General features: G+C 41.2%; 1 protein-coding gene across 4 annotated transcripts in view; it reads left to right on the top strand.

Moving 5' to 3' along the window:
* rapgef6 (Rap guanine nucleotide exchange factor (GEF) 6) overlaps nt 1-22174 on the top strand; it is a 135373-nt gene that overhangs the window by 81076 nt on the left and 32123 nt on the right. For all 4 annotated transcript variants that reach the window (XM_085470770.1, XM_085470766.1, XM_085470769.1 and 1 more), the window contains 7 exons: nt 8603-8734; nt 12888-13068; nt 14737-14873; nt 17591-17749; nt 18699-18851; nt 20160-20324; nt 21648-21755. In XM_085470770.1, coding sequence (XP_085326896.1) covers nt 8603-8734; nt 12888-13068; nt 14737-14873; nt 17591-17749; nt 18699-18851; nt 20160-20324; nt 21648-21755 — 1035 coding nt within the window. The remainder of the gene's footprint in view (nt 1-8602; nt 8735-12887; nt 13069-14736; nt 14874-17590; nt 17750-18698; nt 18852-20159; nt 20325-21647; nt 21756-22174) is intronic.

Here is a 22174-nt window from a genome sequence, read left to right on the forward strand (position 1 = left end):
TGTCTCACACATATGTGTACACACACATAGCCAGAGATATGGAAGTCTGCACTGAGGTAGAATATTGGAGACTTTTTATCTTCATCAGTTCCCACACTTTGACTTCATCCTCATTCTACCCCACACTGTCACTCTTATCTTATACTCTCTGCCTCACACTCTGCTACCTTTGCTCTATCTCTCGCTTTCACAAAGGCACATGTACACACTCATTTCAGTTTCAATCATATTCTGCACTCTGCCTTTCTCACTCTCGCTTGCACTTCTTTCTTTTGACTCTGTCTCCCTTTGTCTCTGTCGCTCACATTCAGTTAAGGTCCCTCTATTTTCTCCATGTCTCCGTCTGTCTTCCTGCACTGTGTCTTAATCCAGTCGTCTGTGGGCTTGCCAGTAATGGAGTAGTGCTGAGCCCATTCGGTAATCTTAGTTGTCCTAAATGAAGCCTATAGGTGCGTGCAGTTTCCGTATCGTAAACTCTGTCTGAGTGTACATAAATAAATGCATAAATATATGTGCGTGTATTTTTCTCTTTCCATCTGTCTGTCCACCGGTTACAGCTTTAGAGCTAACATTGGCCTCAATTGATCAAAGCTTTCTCCAGCACTACAGGGCGAAATCCGCAGCTTCAAAATTTATGTGTGTACTTGTGTGTCTGTGTCCCTGTCCAGACATCAGAGGCTATATTCTCACCTAGCTAGTCTGATGAGGCTACTCGCAGCCTTTTTACTCGTCCTTGCTCCCTTTGAAGCTGATTTGAATGTGGGTTTTTGAACCAGCAGAGGGGGAAAAAAGGCAAGAATGGAGAGAGTCTTCAAAAACTTGGCAGCAAATGGGTTCAGGCCAGAAAAGAAGGTGTGAGAAACTACGACAAGGGAGACTAGACAGCGGCGCTTGTAATGAGGGTGTAAACCACAAGACGAAGATGCGAGCCGGTGGTGATAAACGGCGAAAAAGAAGCGGAGAAAGCAGAAAAGCGGTGGAAATCTGATTCGGGGTTTGCGTTGAATGTTACATCAAAGAAATTATAAGCTGTTTGTGCTGCGTGGCAGCAGCATTGTTTCTCGGTGCGGAGATGCACTGCTGTCGTCTCTGATGTGGTTTCTGGTTTAACAGCCTGCTCTGAGACCAAAGTCTGCACGGTTATAGCTGTTATCTGTCAAAGACATACTGTCACCAAGGCTCCCCGTTTTAAAGGATTGTGCACTAAATAGTAAGGAGGAAGAGTTATGAAGGTTCCTACAGCTTCTGTTCAACAAGATATTGCTAAACTCGTCTTGAATTACTTTGGTGAACTTATATGATTTTTGCACTTGTGATGCAGCTTGAGAGCACCTCCACATATAAACACCTATGAGTTTATCTCTGAGCGTATAAGTCTCATCAAATCATTTTTAGGTGATTAAAGTAGAAGTTTTGAGCCGGCATAGGTTTATATACATTATGTATGTCAAGCTTGGCTCTACACCTCGGGTCATGTCAAGGCTGTTTGCCACTGCTGACACCTACAGGCCAACCATGTTAAGTGTCAGATACCCCATTGGTGACCTCACTATACGTCGCCATGCTTTATTTAGTCAGCTCCGAGGTTATGAGTAGTGTATAGTTGGCACTTTGAGATCTGCATGGTGGTAGACATGAGCTGGCAGCCCGGCTGCCTGGATGATTAATGGCACTTGAGTCTTGACTTCGGTCAGGCTCAACCCTCTCCGTCTATATTAAGAACCATCATGGCCTGTTTTTGTTGTATATTTTTGGATGTTACAGCAGTGAGTTATAAACTTTTACGTGTGGTTTTGGCTGGTTTATTCAGGTATTATTAATAACGAGGACAGTGATAAACGTTAGGCATTAAATGGTGCTTGTGTCGCTGTATTTGCAAAGGCAGTTTGGGCAACTCTTTGCCTCTCTCTTTGAGTTTAGTGAGACATGAATATACTGATTGCTCCTGCCTCATTTCTTTTCTGCAGCCTAGACTATGCATACGACTTGGCTAAAATCAGGATTTGCCATTGATCTTTAGCAAAAAGCTGTCTTTCTGTTTTCTCATTGCAAACACATCACATGTCATTAAATATTCATCGAGCTTTGTTCGTGTCATTGTTATTTGGACCCACTTTAATTGTCACCCTTATCAAGATTCATGAGCCTCATCACACTTTCTTTAATTGCTTACTCGTTCTCTACATTGTTCATCTCAGTGTAATGTTCTCATATATTCACCACTGCTTCTCTGCCTCATTCTGTGGTGCATTTCTTTTGATCTTTGCTCTGTTTCTTTCTGTTGTTGTTGTTGAGGTATCTGATTGTGTGTAGGAGTCTCTGATTATCAGTGGTTTAGTGAAGTTTCAGGAGTCTTCTGCCATTCAATTGTCATACACAGTGTGTATGCGCATATAGGTTTATTAGAGCAAAACATAAGCAGCATCTTCTCTGGCACTTTTATGATATTTCAAATCAACCAGTGCACTATGCTAAATAGCCCATGTCACTCGGTGATGTCTTCAGGATTTCCAAAAACCATCGAGACCCCAACATATCTCTCAAACTCAACCTAGCAAAGATAATTCCAGCACTAAAATGCTTTTTAAGAAAGCCAGTCTCTGGTCTCTGCTGGCAAATGGCTAGTCTGAGCTTTATAGCCCACTTTACCACTGAGGTAATAGGTGGAACATAGCAGTCATGCTCACAACCAGTTAATCTCATTCTTAAAACTGGATGCAATAAGTAAGGGGGGGGGTCTCTAGAAGATGGGAAAGAAGAAACCATCATAATATATTCTGAATGCTTTATTCTGCTTTCGGGGACTTAAGTGGGTCTCCAGAAAGACAAATGTAGTTATAAAGAAGGCTTAAGATGCAGAGGTATAATTTCAATGTTGATAATGTATTTTTAATAATAATAATACATTTATTTATAGGCGCCTTTCAGACCCTCAAGGTCACCTTACAGTAGCATGTAAACAATACCATAAAAAACATAAGAAAAATGTATATATAGCAAACATGGTAGATAAAATTTAGACATAAACAGTCATAAAAGTATAAAAGCAAATATAAAAAATTGAGCAAGGTAAAAATGGCCTAAGACAGATCAGGTGTATGCAATTCTAAACAAATGGGTTTTGAGTAGTGATTTAAAAGTGGTGAGACAGTGTGTGGTCCGTAGAGCAAGTGGAAGTGCATCCAAAGTCTCGGGGCAGAACAACTAAAGGCTCTGAGTCCCATGGTAGTCAGGCGAGCAGGTGGAACTGACAGAAGGGAAGCTGAAGAAGAGCGGAGTGTACGAAGGGGTGAGTATGTATGGAGAAGATCGGGTAGATATGGAGGAGCAAAGTTATGAAGCGCTTTGAAAGTGAGAAGCAGGATCTTGAAATTGACACGGAGGTGAATTGGGAGCCAATGGAGCTGTTTAAGAACAGGTGTTATATGTTCAGTGGATCTAGTTCTGGGAATAATACGAGCAGCTGTATTTTGAACCAACTGCAGTTTATGGAGGGATTTATGAGGTAAACCATAGAGAAGAGAATTACAGTAATCCAGACGAGATGTGACAAGAGCACTGACAAGTATGGCGGTACTGTGTGGTGTGAGTGAGGGACGAAGATGGTTAATATTACGGAGATGAAAGTAGGAAGACCGAGTGATATTATTTACGTGCTAGGACAGAGTGCTATCGAGAATGACACCAAGACTCTTAACCTGAGGGGAGGGTGTGACAACAGAGTTATCAATGGATAACTAATTATTTCTCCCTTTTGGAGGAAATGCCCTTATTTAGGTGGTTAGATTGCAATGAGCTATGATTTTATGTAACCACTGGCTTTTATTCAGATGCAGTCTAGTTATATTAGTTTCTACCCACAAAGTCTTTATTGTGGCTTACTGGATGATTTTATGAGAAGTAAAACAACAACACTGTACATCTACTGAAAGTTTTAAATGGGGATTTTGAACATAAAACAATAATGTTGGAACGTCATCATGAGTATAACTCATGCACGAATGAATTGGTCAACTCGGGTAAATTATCTTGGCTTGTGGGTCATCTGCAACATGCTAGTGATCTGGGAGCTCCAAATGAATTCCCACCATCTTTGGCCATCTTACTTAGACTACGTCTGCGTTACACCCATTATTTCTCTCAAGTTAATCTGGCTCTATAAATAATTGCTGCTGTGAAAGCTCGGCTTGTTTGGTAATGTATAGAGTCTGCTCGAGCCTCCTGTGATTGTGCCCGCTCATTGACATGATAGAATTGTACAGCTGAAGGAACCTTTCACATTTATATTTAATCTCCCAACTCTCATCCTTAATGCATGAGGAGAATGGGAGACCCCGACACCCCACCCCCCTACTTCGTGGTTTGGCCTGTTGGGAGAGGAAAGGAGGGGGATTAGAGCAGGATTAAGTCTGTGTGAATGGGAGCCACAATTATTCACTTCCACCATCAGTCAACTTTCACCCCTCTAACCGTTTAGTCTCTCTGCGAAACCCACAAAGACACGTGTTCGTGTTTTTGTACGTTCTAAAACACATCAGAGTTTAAACTTTTTATTGAGAATTTAATCTTTTTGCCTGTAAAAGATTAAATTTTACCTGCAGATTAAGTTGTGTGTTATCAGATAATGACTGAATCATCCGTCTTTCTTTGCATCCTTGATATAGAGAGTCAGTAGGTTATAGTCTGGGCATCCTTCAGCTGTGGGACACCAGCCAGTGTGTGAGGGCTTCTGTAGCAGCCAGCACTTTTCCTTGTACTGGACGTTGATTACAATTGCAGATAACATTTTTGAAAGCTAATAAAAAGCCAGATCATTGCCAAACAACAGCCTATGGTTTTGAGATTACATTTCGGCTAATGTATTTCCCTCCTTTGGTCGTATGCAGCCAAAGGTTGCTCAAATGCGATTTGTCATTAGTTCTTGTGCTACAAGACAGGAACTGGAGAATTTGCAGTACTAAAAATTGACCTCCTTGTTGACAGGTTCTTCATGTTCAAGTACTGAATTGGTTTATAGAGATTAGTCGATCATTCTGGTGCATTAGTGTGGTGACATTTAGCTTCAGCTACTCTAATAGCTACTGTAGTAACTTGCAGTTCTGTGCCAAAGATGCCAAAGATTCTGTGCTGATGTTCTTTAAGTGAGCACTGCTGAAAGTTACAGGGTCTTTTTGTGGTTGAAAGGGTAGCGTCATCGAGAGGGAAATGTACAAAATTATTGCAGATTTCCACGACAAACCCCTTAAACTCCAACTTAATTTGAATTATAGCAGGATTAAACCATGGTGACCGGTAACTTTTTGCAGCATATGCAGTATGCCATATTAAAGCATTCTTGGGAAAAAATGCAACATTTTTGATGAACTGAAGACAGTTGAGGCCAAAATGATTAAAGTAGCCAACATTTCCTCTCAAGCTGTGAAACTGTGCAGTTCAGAAAGACAGGTATTGATTCTGATTTGATGTTTCTTAATTAAAAGTCACAGCCAAGTCTTGTGTTTTCTCAAGTTTCTGCTGTCACAACTTACTTTATCAATTTGTTGTTGGACCCCTTTGAACTTAACCAGCTAATCGATCGCGATCAACATTTTTCCTCGTTAATATCCTCTTAGGGTGTGTTTGTGAGTCTCGATCGGTGAGCAGTTTGATACATTAGTTTCTACCTCTGTGTGAAATCTGTTGAATGAATGAGGGTGGGAGTTTCATCATCACTGCCTGATAACTGCTCCATCACGCAGAAATCAATAAGTATTTATCTGTAATGAAATTAGCAGTCGCTCTCTGTCCTCCCTCTCACTTTTTCTCTTCCTTCTTATTCACAAAGAAGCACAACAAACAGCAAAGAGTGTTGCTCAACAATAAGATTGGCGAATTCTCCTGTTTATGGATGATTGTGTGGAATTTAGTCAATAGCATCAAAACAGACTTAATACATGGAATACATGTTGTCTACTGGTCAATATGCTTATATAGCTGTACTTAATAGTAAATGGATTTCACTTAAATGCTCCTTTAGTCACGACTTAAACCTCAGGCCTGACTCACTATGTGCATGTGAATGATACAAAAGCACACTTTGTAATTAGAATCCTGCTATTTAAGTGTCACTAATAGGACTATTAACGCTCTGTGACAAATTTATTAGGGTTCTGTAGTTTTAGACAGTACTTTAGCCGAGTGCTGTCAGATTCTTTTTAAGTGTATGTAAGGGAGACTGAATCTGTAGGGCAAAGCTAACAGGGTTAAACAAAAGTGAATGGATTAATACTGGTCCTAATTGGGCTGATTTCCTCTCATGGCCAGGTTTTAGTCCAAGAATTCATGCATAAATAATAAATAATTTCCTAAATGGCTTTTGCTTCACTACCATCTGTAGCTCTAGTTTTTGAGGATGAGCTCTTTCTCATTCCAGGTTCAGGGGAAAAGGTGGCTGTGCACAGGCTGGCACACTGTGTGGAGTGGAATGCAGAATAATAAGTGTACTTGAAACTAATTTGCCTGTAAAAATGCAGTAAAGAACTGGCAGGTAGATTTGTCTGCAAGACACTTTGATTTTACAATGTACCTACTGTTTTCTGCGAGAAGAGTTTCTCAATTTAAAAAAACCAAAACAGTGTAGTGGTCTAGTGAAACATGTAAGTGTTTGGTTTTTAAGTTCACAATATAGCAAACATATTTCACAAAATTGCATTTTAAAAAGCATCCAGATAAAACATGAAATGTCAGAATAGAAAAAATAGTTAATTTTGAATACAACGCACATTAAGAACAAGCCTTTACACTTTTTAAACTCCACCCCTCTATGTGAATGTGGTTGTAGAGGCCAGCAGGCCTATTAGAAGAGGTGGGGGGTGGCATACCCCCAGACTCAACGTCTTTAATATTGCATGTTGGTACCCTGGCTCCGTGCAGCCTCGCCTAGCTTCAGTTTGGCTTGGTGAGTCTTTTCCCACCATAGGTTATACGCGCAGACTTAAAATGAGTGTTTATGTGTGCGTTTGGAAGGCAAGTGCGGTCTGATGTGACGATGGAGGAGGTGTGCTGTAGGTTCGCAAAGTGTCGCAGGAGGACGTCCTCCCTAACCCTGACACTGCCCCGGCCCAAACTGGTAAGGCTTGAGATTTTAAAGATCGTCTGGGTTGCTCCCGGTGCAGAGAGGGGAGCACGGACATTGGTCCGCCTGCACATAAAATTGAGGTTAAACAGGTTTAACGAAATGTTTTTAATTCCTCAGACTCACACTCTGTCATCCTCATCTGAGTTTAGGCCAGTTCTTTTCTTTTCCACAGCTGTTTAGTAGATGCAACATTTGTTTTCTAATTCTGAGCCTCTCCAGCCTTGATTTAATAGACTTGTAGTAAAATCAGCACCTGACATTTCAGACACTGGTGTTTGTTTCCAGTCTCGCAGAGCTGCTCGGTCTTTGATCGAAGAGTGCCGCCATTCTCAACTTCACTAAGAACTTTTTTCTATTTTATTTTCCCTGAAAATCTCTACATTGAGGGGCATTTTATTGTTTTTGAAGCAGGTTTCCTAGTGATGTGTACTGTGATGTGCATTTGGGAATTATTTGGCGTCCAGTTAATACAAATTTCTCTAAAGAGACTTGGAATTCACAATATGGAAACTCGTGACTCGTCCCCCTCTGTGCTTGAAGTGGCTCTGTGGTATGTGAAGCGTCTCGGTTCAGTGCAAACTGAAGGCTACGCAAATGTTTATAGGTTACACCGGTGAGGTTGCTGGTTCTGCGCCTTTGCGCTCAGTTAACACTACAGCACTTTGATGCTCTTGCCTTTGGAAGCCTCTTGACTGTTTGACTGACAGCTTTACCTCATTCTGTATCTGGATTTAGTGTTATTGGAGAGCGAGCTCTCAGCAGCTCAGATTTTGAGTGTATGTGGGCAATTTTCAGCAAACGTGATAACAAAATAAAAACAATATTGATTTTGTTTGTATCAAAGCTCACACGTCTTTGTGGAAATTGTCTTCTTCTCTGGAAGTAGACACATTTATTTATTTACTGTCTTTTTTGTTGCTTGGTGTATTTTCTGATTTAATTGATTAACTTGGAGTTTCATGCATGTGCTTTTGTGCTTATTTCTGCCTTTTTTGGAGGGAGGGAGGGGGTAAATACATTTCCATCTGTTGAAGTTTGAGTATTCATCTGTGTCCTTGTGTGTACTCTGTACATGTGTAAGCTGTCTGTGTAACGAGGAAACCAGGATTTACTGTTTAATTGTTTTTGTTGAGGTCACTCCAAAAATATCAAAGCAACCTCCAAACCTTCACAGTGTACCAGATATCGTATCTGTCTGCACCCCGGCTCATAATTCACTGCAATGTGAAATATCCTGAGCTCCATCGTCTTCAGGTTAATTAGCCCGGAGCATGTGAAACCAGCTGTGGCTTTCAGCCTGATGAAACAGCTGTGTGTGTGTGTGTGTGTGTGTGTGTGTGTGTTTGTCACTGTTAACTGTGTCTGTGCGTGTGTGTGTTTGCCTCTTTTGAACCTTGTGCATGTTTGCCTCAGCTGAACTCATATCCTCTTCACCCTCTCTGTTTGTCTTCTTCTGTATCTCCCACTTCCTCTCTGTCTGAGCAGCTTCCTGCCGATCTCAATAAGATGCACCTAACAGACCATGCCCACCAGCAGGTGATGCACATGCCGCCCAGCCAGTCGGGATGCAGTATCGCCAGTGACTCGGGTAGCAGCAGCCTTTCAGATATTTACCAGGTGGGTACCTCCCTGTTTGTGGTAAAAGTTTATTGTATTTATTTGCAAATAAACCCACACATAAATATGGATTTATGGATACAAATTTCCACAAAGCTGATTATTTTTCCCTTTCATTTTGCCAAATTCCTCTTCTCTTTCCTTTAATTGTTCAAATTCATTATAAAAAGTCAGTATTATGTAAAATAGGATCCAGCCAGTCAGTTAAAACTACTCTTGTCTCACAAATTACTTGAAGTATCCTCATGCTTTTACTGCAAACAAGCTTTTAATTGAATGAACTCTTTCCAGTCCTGTGACAAAACCCTGTCTACTGTTTCTGGTCGTGTGTTTTGCTGAAAGGTGAATTCTCTCCATCTTCATGTGTTCTCAGTTTATCAATCAACCCACCTTCCTTCTAATCCTTTTTGTCTCTCTAATTATTGTGCGTCCTGGTGACTCGTCCCCCTCTGTACTTCCTGCAGCAGATTAAAGGTCACATGTAGAAAATGAACACTTACAGCTCCATCTTTAGCTGAGCTACAGCAGGTAGAACAGCTCAATCTACATAAGGGAAATTCCTACGTGTAAAAGTAAAATAGCCAAAGAAGAGCCTTTGTCTTTGTATCTGTCTAACATTCCTGCAACATTTTTGGCAGTTGAGCAAGCTTTTAAGTGTAGACTGTGTGAGTGATTGCAAATCAGTAACCCATAAAAGCAAACATAAGCTTTCCATGTAATCATTTTAATCCCTTAGCTCTCCTAATCCCCCCTCTTTACACAGAAAGTTGCACTAAATTTAACATTTCGGCACTGTCTTTCAGCTATCTTCCCCCCACTTTACAACCTACATGCTATATTCTGCACACGTCTGTGAATATGTGTATAGACGTCCTTTTTGACAGTGGCTTGTTAGTTCTGCTGGCTTTAATGGGAACCAGCGTGGCCTGTTTGCCACACACTAATGAGTAAGTTGATGTGCTGGTGCGATCTGTGGGCTCTGCTGGCCACAAAACTAATTTGTTTGTTTCACCCGGGAATGTTAATGCAGCTTATGTTTTTTTCTAGGTTCCAGTACATACTGTAAATGTTACAACAACGCATAACAAAACGTTCGCCAACAAGATAACGTTGGTGAAAGATAAGGTTAGGTAACACGGGAGAGTGATCAAAGCAGACAAACTGAGGAAATCGCCACAAATGACTGTGAGGGGGGAGACTTGCTGAATTAAAAAAATAAATAAAATGAAATCCTACCCCCTTTCTTTCTCAGGCTGTGACTGCAGATTGATGTAAGTCAGGTCGGCCCGGGTCAAACGTTTAACACAGAGACTCACTCTGTTCATCCTCAGATTAGATATTTATCACACGCATCTGATCCCATCACTTGTCGCTGACCCGGCTCTGTGTTTGTTTACAGCTGTCTTAAAGTGCTGACCCTTCACTCAGCTGTGATCCTCAGCTGTCAGTGCAGCAAAAGCTATCTGTTGTGGGTTTTCTCTTACACGTTCTTTTTGTTTTTTTCCTCCTTCCGCTCCCTCTTTTATCTCGGCTTAACGCAGCTCACCTCCCTCTTTCTCCTCATCTTTTCATCACTTTCTTTAACTCCTCGTAATCCTTTCTTATGCTTGTTCGTCTCCTGGCCGTGGTATATCCTGAACCTTTTTGCCTCCTTTCTGGGGATGGGACGTGGTAAAATGCAGTGGTTCGTGTAGATCTGATGCCACATTTCTAAGAAATGTCCCCCTGCCTCAGACTTGATCTGAGACCAGGGGTATTGGCCTGAAAGGGCAGACGATGCATTCTGAATGAACTGGGCTCTCAGAAGCACTGACTGATATGTCGGTGAGGAGGAAGAGAATGAGTTTTTGTCTCTTTTTACCCCTTTTCTCCCACACTACCTACAATGTTTCTGTTAAAAGGCTTTTTGCATTTTGTCTTAGTCTCTGAGACATATTAACTGCATGGACTAATAATTAGAAGGGAAATAAAGTTTCCTATGTTAGATCTTGTACAGTTAATTTAAAAAAAATCTGCCTTTCGACAGTTCAATGTGTTAAAGATGCTCCATATACTGCCGTGTCATTTAATTATTACAAGAGGAGGAAAGCACGTTTTAAAAAGTCCAGCTGCACATCTATGTTCGCATATGTTTCCTGGCTTGTTTTTTTTCCATCTTATATTCAACCAGATTAAATTCATCTACTATCCGGGAACAGGAAAGGTCTGAGGAGCAGGTGTGTTTTAAAAGTCCTCTAAATGGCTTCTTCAACCTAATTTATAAAAACAACAGCAGGCCTGAACTTTGAATGGACTATTAGCTCAATACCCTTGGGTTGGAAAAACATAAAAAACACTTTGGCCATGTCCCAACTATCCATAGAGCCTAAGAGCTTGATTGTATTGCTAGCTGGCAAGGCCATCTTACAATCTATAGACTAGGAAATTCACTTTTCCCCACCAGATATCAACAGCTAATATATCTCTGCCTGTCTTTTCAACTGTAAATCCAAAATGTAGAAAGAATGAAGATGAAGAAAAAACGAATAATGTAGCTGAGCAAATGAAGAGATAAACGCACAATAGTTACTGATAAATTTAGGGTAATATTGTTGGGATTTTTTTTTTTTGTTCAAGCTAAGGCTAATTAATATGTATTTTGCTGGCCACTTTATTAGGCACACCTTACATTTAGTATTGTATGACCACTTTGGCCTTCAGAACTGCCTCAAATTCAACAAGGTGCAAATGTTTCTCAGAGATTTTGTCCATGTTGAATTGGTTGCATCACAGAGTTGCTGCAGATTTGTCGCTTGCACATCCATGATGCAATTCCCATTCCACCACATCCCCAAGGGGCTCTCTGTCTGGTGAGTATGGAAGCTATTTGAGTACAGTGTTCTCACTGTCACGTTCAAGCGCTATTCTGTTAGAAGCATCAATTGGAATATGGATATAAAGATCAGATACTACGAGGACCAAAGTGTGCCAAGAATATACTCCCCCCACACACACACCTTTACACCCTCACTAGCAGCCTGAACCGTTGACACAAAGCAGGATAGATTCAACGACGTTTACACCAAATTCTGACTCTGACATGTTAACGTCGCTGCAGAAATCACATTCGTCTGTAGTCCATCTGCTTCTAGGATCACCATGTGTTCAGAGGTGCTCTTCTGCATACCTTAGTTGTAACGAGTGGTTATTTAACAAAATATCTCTTTTTCAGTAAACAGGATAAATGCTGGAGGTCTAAGTGAATTATGTGGCTAAATGAGCACATGTATTCACATTATTTTGGAAAGCAGACAGAAGCAGGGGTTAAATCAGGCTTAGCTCTCCAGATTTTTTTAGGCCCACCTAAAAAAGCTAACAGACGGCCGGTAGCGCTGCCACTACCACCAGAGAGCTCCTCGATTCACCTTTAGTTGACGGTTCAATTCCCAACTGACATGAATGGCCTCATGCCCTTTTAGATCCATACTCTTCCAACCATCTGTCTGCCTCGCAGAGGAGAAATGCTGTGAAATATGAATTATGAGTGAATGGATTTAAATATTTGGCTGTTGGCCTGGTTTTTTGTAGTCTGGCACTTGGTGTCTGGGTGCAGCTCACGGTCGCTGCTACAGCTGCTTTTTCCAAGGTTATCCTTTTTTATGTTTCGTGCGAGTAAATTGTTACTGAAAAGCCGTCAATGCTAGAAATTATGAACAATAAGGCTTTTTTTTAGTCTTTATGTCATCACAGTCGCACGTCTTTCATGCTCTTCATTTTTTCAATAATTGCTCACCGTGTTGTGCTTTTTAAACTGTCTTGTAATGGCATACTCCTCTTTACAAGGCCTGAGAGGACTCTTGTCATTGTAAATATCAATACCCCCAATTTGAATTTCTAGGTCACGTTATTTTGGGAATTGGAAGCTCGAGAATGATGTGAGAGTCGAGCCATTTGACACTGAGGCAATTTTAGCCCCATCAAAAGCGATTGAATTTCATAATTTAATCTTTTTCATAAGCCATAAGAAAGGAGCCTTCACATTTAAAATGTAAAATGTTCAATTCATTTGTCATTTAAATGAGACATGATGGACTTCAAAGACTTCTTCCTTCCTTTTTTTGATGTTACTAACCGACCAATATTCAGTTTTTCGTTCTTTGTGTTTTGCTCCCAGGCCACAGAGAGTGATTTGGGGGATGTCGACCTTTCTGGACTTCCAGAGGCTGCAGTGGACAGTGAGGAGGAGGAGGAGGAAGATGAGGACCTGGAGAGAGCTTCGGACACTCTCCTAGGCCGAGATCTGGTCCGAGAGTGTCTAGAAAAAGATCCTGTCGACCGCAATGACGACGACATCGGTCAGTTTGACAACTTTGATTTGATTGAATTGGGATAAAAGTGACTTAAAATAAACTGACAGATTCGGGCTGTCTCAGTGGCTATTTTTAGACTCATTTAGTACAGAATGAGAGATGAGTGATATACAAATTTCCCTCTCTCATAAAGACCCCTTGCAGCTGTCCCAAAACACTAGTCTGTATTTGCAAGCAGGCACTCAGAGGCAACCTCATTAACAGAACCAAGTGGGGTCCTAAAGGAGGGGCTTGCATCAGAGAGCTGAGAGAAGCAAAGGCCTGGCCTGCTGCGTGCCTGCTGGAAGGCTGGCCTTCTCATGGCCTTCAGCATTACAAGCACAGCTCATTGAGAGGAAATACCTGACACAGAGAACAACTGAAGGGATAACAGGCTGAACCCAAATTCAACCAACTCTTATTATTCTATTTCACGTCATTAGTTACTTTTTTGATGCTTTTCAGAAACTCTCTGAAAGAATTTTCCTGAATAAACAGATAAAAATATTTTCGCTGGGCTTTCTGGGCTTTAAAAAGACATTTTTCCCAGGCGGTTGATGAATACGTCCTTGGGGCTGATGAGATGGTTAAAAGAAAAATAAAGCAGGAGAGGGCACTTAAAGTTTCGAAAATCAGGATCTTTGTTTTTCTCTCCCTTTTTTTGGAACTTCTATTACATTTTTCACCTTTGTTGGCCCCTAAAAATGTAATAAATTACTATAAAGGGATAACTGATGTAATATTTTATTTTTTTTAATATATCACAAGATAGAGAGGCTGTAAACCAGATTTAAGGACAATTGGCAGTCATCGAAATGAACCCTCTGGTACCCTTTAGAGTTTTGGTGCTTAGCTCCTAGTGTTTTTTTTAAACGTGATAAATCTACATTTTATGATTGTTTTCCTCCCATGGAAAACTCTATACGCGTTGCACTTTAAGCTACTTTCCTTTACTAAGAAAAGGGAAGATTTGAACGAGGTGTTAACACCAAGAGGAGTAAAAAGGAGCTACTGAGCCAAGCAGCATAGTTTGCAGGTTGGAGCTGGGTCACTGTGCTCTCAGCTGCAGTGCAGAGGAGGCAGAGGGAAGATGAAGAGGAAAGGTAGAACTTGTAAATGTTTCTGAGGAGTCATAAAAACTAGTAGTGCGCGCTGATCCACTTGTGCTTGGAGGGGTTAGATTTAAGACTTAAGAGCTGATGTGGAGGCATGTTTGCTGTTTGTTTGTCAGCAGCAGTGTGCCAACGCTCAAGCCCAATTTAATAAGATTTAGAGATTAAAATTTTGGTGTGCAATGCAGCATTGTCCTTGGAGTTCTGCAAGTCCTCTTCTATTTTTTTTTTCTATTTTAATCACGAGTTTTTACAGCATTTCAGAGCACCAAGGGCTGAGACGACAAGCATCCTAAAATGTTTTGTGTTTGTATTGACATTGGCAGTTGCTCTGGTGAAGTATATGAGTAACATTTTCTTGCAGACCATTTAAAAATCTATAGATCGTTTTGGAAATGTTGCAGTTTGTCTGTGGTGGGGGAAGAAGAAAAAAATCAATGTGCATTTTGCCCTGAACACCTGAGACACATCGCTTTAGTCTGTGCACGGTCTTTTCATGCTTGTTCCTCCTTCTTTTTCATTTGACTTCTTCTCTCTGCTGCTTACTTTTTGTGCAACACAGAGCAACTGCTGGAGTTCATGCACCAGCTGCCTGCCTTTGCCAACATGACCATGTCCGTGCGGAGGGACTTGTGTAGCGTCATGATGTTCGAAGTGGTGGAGCAGGCCGGCACAGTCATACTCCACGACAAACAGGAGGTATGAACAGGGTGAAAAGGGACACACAGAAACTGAACAAGTTCTATTTAACCTTCAGAATTCAATTCTTCAACAACAACTAGTGGTATTCATTTTTCACCATCCTATTTTGCCACTTTACTGACTTAGATTAATTGCTTCCAGTGTAATTACAGCATGCAAAGTATGTTTTTTATTATATCTGCTTTGATAACACACTAAATTCCCTTAATAGTTAAATGAGTGTTTATCTTTACTCAGTCTGACACAAGGTCTGTTTGCTGAGTTGCTGAATCTTAATTGGGCAATTAATGTAATCACAGTAGAAAAAAAAATCTTAACTTTGCCTTTTGTTATCAAGCAGAACAGTGATGTAACCTTTGAAAAGACATAAATAAGTGCGCACAAGTATTAAACAGTTGCAAACACGCCAACGTACCCATTATGGAAAGCAGTGATGTAGATGTGGGAGCATATAAAGGCCTTCACACATACGACAGAAGAACATATACGGAGCAACGTGCGCTTTCCCGTGCACAGGTGCACACACATCCTCACCATCCTAATTCACGAGGCAAAACTGGTATGTGCAAAGTCACCGCAGCATATAAGCCCCGTCAATCACTCGAGCTGCTACACAGCTAATTAATTAAGTTACATGCCTGAGAAACGGGGGCCCTGTCATGGCTGTTTGGTTACATGCAGCAGCATTAGAACTGACAGGGTGATAAATGGCAATGAACTGCCAGCCGCCGAGCTCGGAGGAGGACGGGAACACACATCAGCAGGGCAAAACCATAAACGCGCACTTTAGTGGAAAGAAGACACAAATAGGTGATGTGCGTCTGTGTAACCAACTCCGTACCGTCTGTGTCGAGGCAGTTGATGGGCATTTTTCCTCCACTCCACTGCCTCTCTGTGGACTCGGTGTTGAAGGTCAAAGAGAAGCACTTGGCCCTTCTCGGAAGTGAGCATGACTTTGCTAAGTGAGTGTGAAGAGGGAAAGGAAAATAAAGAGTCTAAAGTGGTATTACAGATGTAGAAAAGAGAGAGAAAGTGCTCCATATGCCGGAAAGGAAGAGAAAATGGACAATGGGGGAGTCGAGGGAGCGTCGCATGGAAAGACGCTTTTGAAGAAGAAGAATTTGTCCTTATGATCAGGGGTTAAAGTGGGATTTTGCATGCGAGAGAAACCTCAGTGCAGCTCGAGGAAAAGAGTGACTTAGAAAATAAGTCGCATATTCGTTTGTTATGGGAGCTTCAGTAGATTTTTCTTTGTGTACAGGCTGTAATTAGCTGTGCTGCTACATGCAACCTTTGAATAACAGAAGTAAACGTCTTATAGTACATTTCTATACTTCTTCATAGAATGAGTTAAATGCTAACAAACAAAATGAGCTCCATTCGTACAACCTACCCTACTACTTGGTTACATTGTATGTTTTGGGTGGCTGTGGCTACAATGTAGCTTGCCATCACCAGTGTGTGAATGTGTGTGTGAATGGGTGGATGACTAGTAAAGCGCTATACAAATACAGGCCGTTTACCATTTTCTCTTGCTGGGAGAACTGTACCTTTTAGCTAGCAGACACATTGTGTGACAAACTGCGCGGAACCAACTTGCGTGTTTGGCGATTTTTGATGAGCTGTTTAAAAAGATGTCCCTCTGTTTATGCACGCTCCTCTTCAGTCGGGCTTGCTAGATACTTTAGTCCGGCAAGGGCAACTTCACATCTGCACCATGAGCGCATCACAGGGATGCAAAGGTAAAAGAGAGGTGTTGAAGGTATAAGTGGGGCCTGGGATGTGTCTGTGCAGTCAATGGAAGCAATGACATTTTAACTCATACCACAGTAATATGTATTAACCCGCATTTCAGACTTAATTACTCATTTCCTGGCGGTGTTAGAACGCCACTCCAGATTGATAATAGGAAATAAGAACATTTTCCCTACCCGTGCAGGCTTCATTACTCATAGCAATAAATTCAGATGGTCTATCCTACAGGAAATATTATATTTGTGTAAAGTTTATTTAAAAGAGAACTTTTGTTCACAGCGCATGTGTTGCGAATCATCGTAGCCCACCTTATTAGCATTTTTATTATTTATTAGCATTAGAAATTGATGTGGGAGCCAAACTGTGAAGCACAGAGGGTAGAATCGTAGATTTGCTAGGTGAGAAACAGCAAGAGAATGAAAAGGCAATGAGGAGGAAATATCAGTTATTGCTGCAGAGGGAGCCCAGGGCTCATTCACCCGCCCTCTGTCCGCTCACACTCAGGATGAATGGCTTGTTATATTATGCCTGCTAGCATTTCCTTTTCAAAAGCCACCACTAGAGACACAATACCTCTTCACCAGCCTACTCATACCTCACACAAAGCACATTATGCTCACAATTTACCACATTTAGTAATGTATTGCCATTTTAATAGACGTTCTAGTGAAGCTGTAAAGGTCTGTAAATCTAATGATTCAAGATAAATCCATGCCAAGTGACGGTAATGATTCCTTTTTGCTCGTCTGCGGTCGAGCCAGTATGTATTTAACACTGGTTTTAACAGATGTACCCATTTTACCCTGTTTTGATAAAAGAAAAGTAAAAAAAACCACACACATAGAAATCAGCAATGCTGTTAGATTTATAATCTCTTCAAGCAAAAGAAAAGTTTGACATTGTTTATTTTGTGGTCGTTTTAAAAATTATTTCTATTATTTCTACCCCTCCGTCTGTAGCTGGACCACTGGTATGTCATTCTGAACGGAGCAGTCGAAATTAGCCATCACGATGGGAGAACGGAGACTCTTTGTATGGGCAACAGCTTCGGCATCTCACCCTCACTGGATAAGCAGTACATGAATGGAGAGGTTCGCACCAAAGGGGATGATTGCCAGGTAAAAATAATCGATTTTTACACTGTTATAATTACACTTTTTATCATTGCTTTTATAAACTAACAGAACGCTGTGAGGGGTTTGTGTTTTCTTTAAAATCTTGCTGTGTTTAAGCATTTTCTGGAAAATGTGTGTCACAGTGCGAGAATCACAAAGTGAAGTCCTGCTTTCATTTCTTCTTTCAAGCGCCCAGTAGTGGTTTGCAATCACAGCGAAATCTACGTGTCAAACGTACGCTTTCCCTTCTTTCATAATCTTCTTATAAAAAGGTGGAATGATTAAATAAAAAGAGTTCAAATTGAATACAGCATTTTAGTTGTGAAGACACAGGCGTAGCTTGCGTCATATCTTTCACATCGCATACACTAGCAGCCTTTCTAAGAGCCTTGTGGGTTTCACAGAGAAACTTGGTCTTAATATAGAGCAGGAACCTGAAAGGTAGAAGAAACCTAGCGTGTACTCGCGGTAACATTGCCTCTGTCCACACTGGCCAGTTCCTCTGCTGCACACATCATTTCCTGTCTTTATATGCAAAGGAAGTTGCAGAGGTAGGGCTTGGTTAGGCAAATGCAGAAACTGATGATTTACTCAAGGGAAGGCATAGCAAGAGACGATGCTTTAGAGTAGTAAAGACTCGTGCCGTCTTGTCACCATGGTATAATGGGAGGTTAGTTTAGTTGGTGTCTAATTTATAGCAAAGGATGCTTCTGCAAAATAGCTAGCTGAGATGATTTTGGACCACCATAGGTACTTTAAATTTAGGCAGAGTATCGGGTTTAGTTTTGTTAGTGTTGGACGTTCCTACCTTCATCCGTTCGTCCCTCCCATGCCTCTCTCTACCATCCGTAATTCTACATCTGTGCTGTTGTTTGAATACCCGAATGTGGTGCAGAGCAGTATTTTGCTCTACTACAAGTTCATCCGCTGTCCTCATGTTATCCTCGACCAGTTTGTCTGCATCGCCCAGGAGGACTACTGGCGCATCCTCAACCATGTGGAGAGGAATACGCACAAGGTGGAAGAAGAGGGGGAGATTGTGATGGTGAAGGAACACCGGGAGCTGGACCGCAGCGGGACCAGGAAAGGACACATTGTCATCAAGGTTAGTAATTTAAAACGTTGAAGAGCAGCAGAGGGGTCCCAGAACAAGAGCCTGCTTTGCTTTTTGTGTGAACCCAACCTCAACCGCAAAAGATGTTTGAGATTCAAACATAGGATCAAGACAGAGTGGCACTCTTTGTTTTTCTTTAACTGACTCGGTGCCAAAATACAATTAACCTTTTGCAATAACATACTCTAATAAAGATGAGACAGGCAGAGACACGCTGAAGGATTAACACCCAAGGTCAAGGTTAAGCTTATAATCATGCCAGAAGCTAATAAGCACGTTTAATCTCACCCTGAGCTTGTAACATGACTTGCTTCTGAAACCAGAAAGTCAAGGTTTCACACGTTATCATCTGCTAAAAGAAATACTCAAATGCCCCGTGATTGATTTAAGTACATCATCATTACAAATCGACCATCCCCCTCACATGCATCATCTTACAAAAATACAAGTGTAGCTGCTCGATGTTGTTCAGTGATTGTTAAGAGACAGAGTTAGCACTATTAGTGTTTGCCAGAGCTTTTTTTTTTTTTTTTTTTACGCTACATTGTAATGCCTTCCTAAACCCTTTTGATCCTTTCCCTGAATCTCCAGAGGCAGCCCAAGGTATTGATCCGATAATGGGCATGAACGATTCTCTTGGCTGCTGCTCCAAGGAAAAGCTGCTGGCTCTGAAACACGTCCAGCGGATAAGAGTCGATTCACAAGTGTTAGCATTTCTGCTTCTGTTTTTGGCTTTGTTCTTTTTGTGTCTGACAAAAGTGGATTCTTTTCTAGTTTCTGTTCCCTGTCAAATGAAACATCCCCCCCGAGAAACCTCTGCTATGGTGGCATTAACAATAACAAACTCACAGAAACAAGAACAGTGACGTTTATACGTCACCGATACTTTAAGTCTGCTGCTTAGGAAAATAAATTCCCCTAGACACAGAAATCAGGAATGTAGCCTCGGATATTTGAGGTATTTTATTCTTATACAAATCTAAATTATCAGTAATTCTGCAAAAAAAGCATTTGCACTTGTAAAATACTTGTTCTGTGTGTGTGTGTGTGTGTGTGTGTGTGTGTGTCTTTTTTATTGATGGGACACTGACAGCTCTGTTCAATACCTGCACCTTTATAGCTTATGTCCTTGTCACTATTCTGATTGATATTGACACAGCTTGGTGTTCTTGCCTCTCAGATCCGTCGTAACCTTGGACTTTAACTGTCTTACATGTGTATCTATGTTTTTCTCAGCTCATCCTTATGTATATATATTTGTGTGTGTGTGTGTATGTGTGTGTGTATTTTTCACCCCAGGGAACACCTGAGCGTCTGATCATGCACCTGGTGGAGGAACCGTCGGTGGTCGACCCCACCTACATCGAAGACTTCCTCCTGACCTACAGGACATTCCTTTCAAGTCCCATGGAGGTTGGCAAGAAGCTGCTGGAGTGGTTCCAGATGGACAGCCTTCGTGACACGGTGAGTGTGTGTGTGTGCGCATGCATGTATGACTATCTTGTGGCCGGTGGTCACTTTCTCGCGCACCTTCAGATTTCTATTTGAGTGCCATCACTTGAAAGGATGGTAACCTGTGCCCGTTGGGGTTGCGTTGGGCAGTTGTAATTGGGATGGTTAAGATGTGGGTAAGGAGCTTTCTCATACTTTTGCATGGTGTATGGAGAGATGTGTGAATGCTTTCACACAGTATCAGTAGGTGTGAAAAATGTAAAAAGCCACAAAGTCTGGAAATGGCAAAGCATTAGCGTGTGTAGACGCTGCAAAGGTGAAAATGCTTATACAGTTAAAACGGTCTACATTAATCATTCATTATACGGTGGTTCTCTAAATGGCGGTCCCTCTTGATGTTTTGCATCCATGCATGTTGATGGAAATCCACGTGTTGTGCCTCGGCCACGCCGATCAATAAGAGTTCAGCAAGCTCAGCCGTCTTTGAGCACTGTAGCGATTCGTGCGTGCCTGACACTCCCGTCGTCCACAGCTACGTTAACCTAAGATTAGCCTTGTACAGTCGATAGTCTTTATGCGGTTGTCATTCAGGCTTATAATCTTCAGCCCCCTTAAAGAGGAACTAATCTTGTAGAGAACGAACACAGAGAGAGAGAGAGACAGAATATGGAAGACGAGAAAAGAGAGCATGAGCATAAGTTGCCTTGGAGACACGCACACACACAAACACTGGCACAAAGGAGAGTGAAAAGCAGAGTGTGTACATCGATCCTCTTTATTGATGCATTGTGTTCTACTCTGACCTTTTGCAAAGGTTGGAACAATGTTCCCACCCGTGTAAATTTACAGATGTTATTATTTCCTTCTGCATTTTTTCCCTTCTAATTATTGTGGCAGAAATTAAGCCGTCAACTAGTAGTTAACAGCTTTTCTCTGCAGCCATATGCTCGTTATTATACAGCCTCTGTTTCTTATGCGTTACTAATTACTATGGTTTTTTATTTCTTTCCTCGGAAGCTAAGGATAGATACCTCTATAATTGGACTGAAGAATTAACCGAGTTTGCATTTTGTTATGGTAACAGTCATATTTTTAATCTGAAGCTGTAGGTTGTAATTAATAGACTCACATTTCCAAGCATTTCGCCTCCCAAAGTGTCCTTGAAAGTCTAACTCCTGGTAGAGTTCAATTCAAGATGATCTCTGACCTTAGCAAGCAGCATAATTATCAATCACATTTCCTGTCGAAGCTCAGCTGAAGGACTTTGGAGAATGTGAAATGTAAAAACACATTCACAAGACCTACCTTTGTGTGCTTTGTCTCTCTGTTTCACAGGTAACAAGAATAGTGCTGCTGTGGGTCAACAACCACTTCAACGACTTCGAGGGTGACCCGGCTATGACGCGTTTCCTGGAGGACTTCGAGAAACATCTAGAAGCGACAGTAAGATCAAATAAAGACTGTTGACTTATTCTCCAATTCAGTGTTTTTAAGCTCAGAAATTGTGTTGCGTTTTCTCCAATAGTAATAGTGATGTTAGCTTTTATTTACCTCAGCTTGTGTAATTGGCCACATTTTGGCACAATGTCTTGTTTTGATGTGCTCGTTGATTTGCCCTATCAAAGTTCTCAGATTAGCCTTTAAATAAACACTCAACACCTCCCTGCCCTCTAGCAGAAATCCTTCATCGCATGCAATAACAAAGACATCAAAAATTATTTAAATGCTAATTCAGAACAACAAGTTCTTGAAAGTAACAAGTCTGTCTCTGTGAACTCATTAAATTATTTATGCACTTTTTCCTCAGCTTTTATCGCTGAAAATGTAAAATATATTTCAAATATTAAAATCATCATGGTCAT

Source organism: Copadichromis virginalis, linkage group LG10, assembly GCF_057382275.1.
Source record: "Copadichromis virginalis isolate Kocher_CV1m ecotype Utaka linkage group LG10, C_Virginalis_male_GT1.1, whole genome shotgun sequence".
NCBI classification, from domain to species: Eukaryota; Metazoa; Chordata; class Actinopteri; order Cichliformes; family Cichlidae; genus Copadichromis; species Copadichromis virginalis.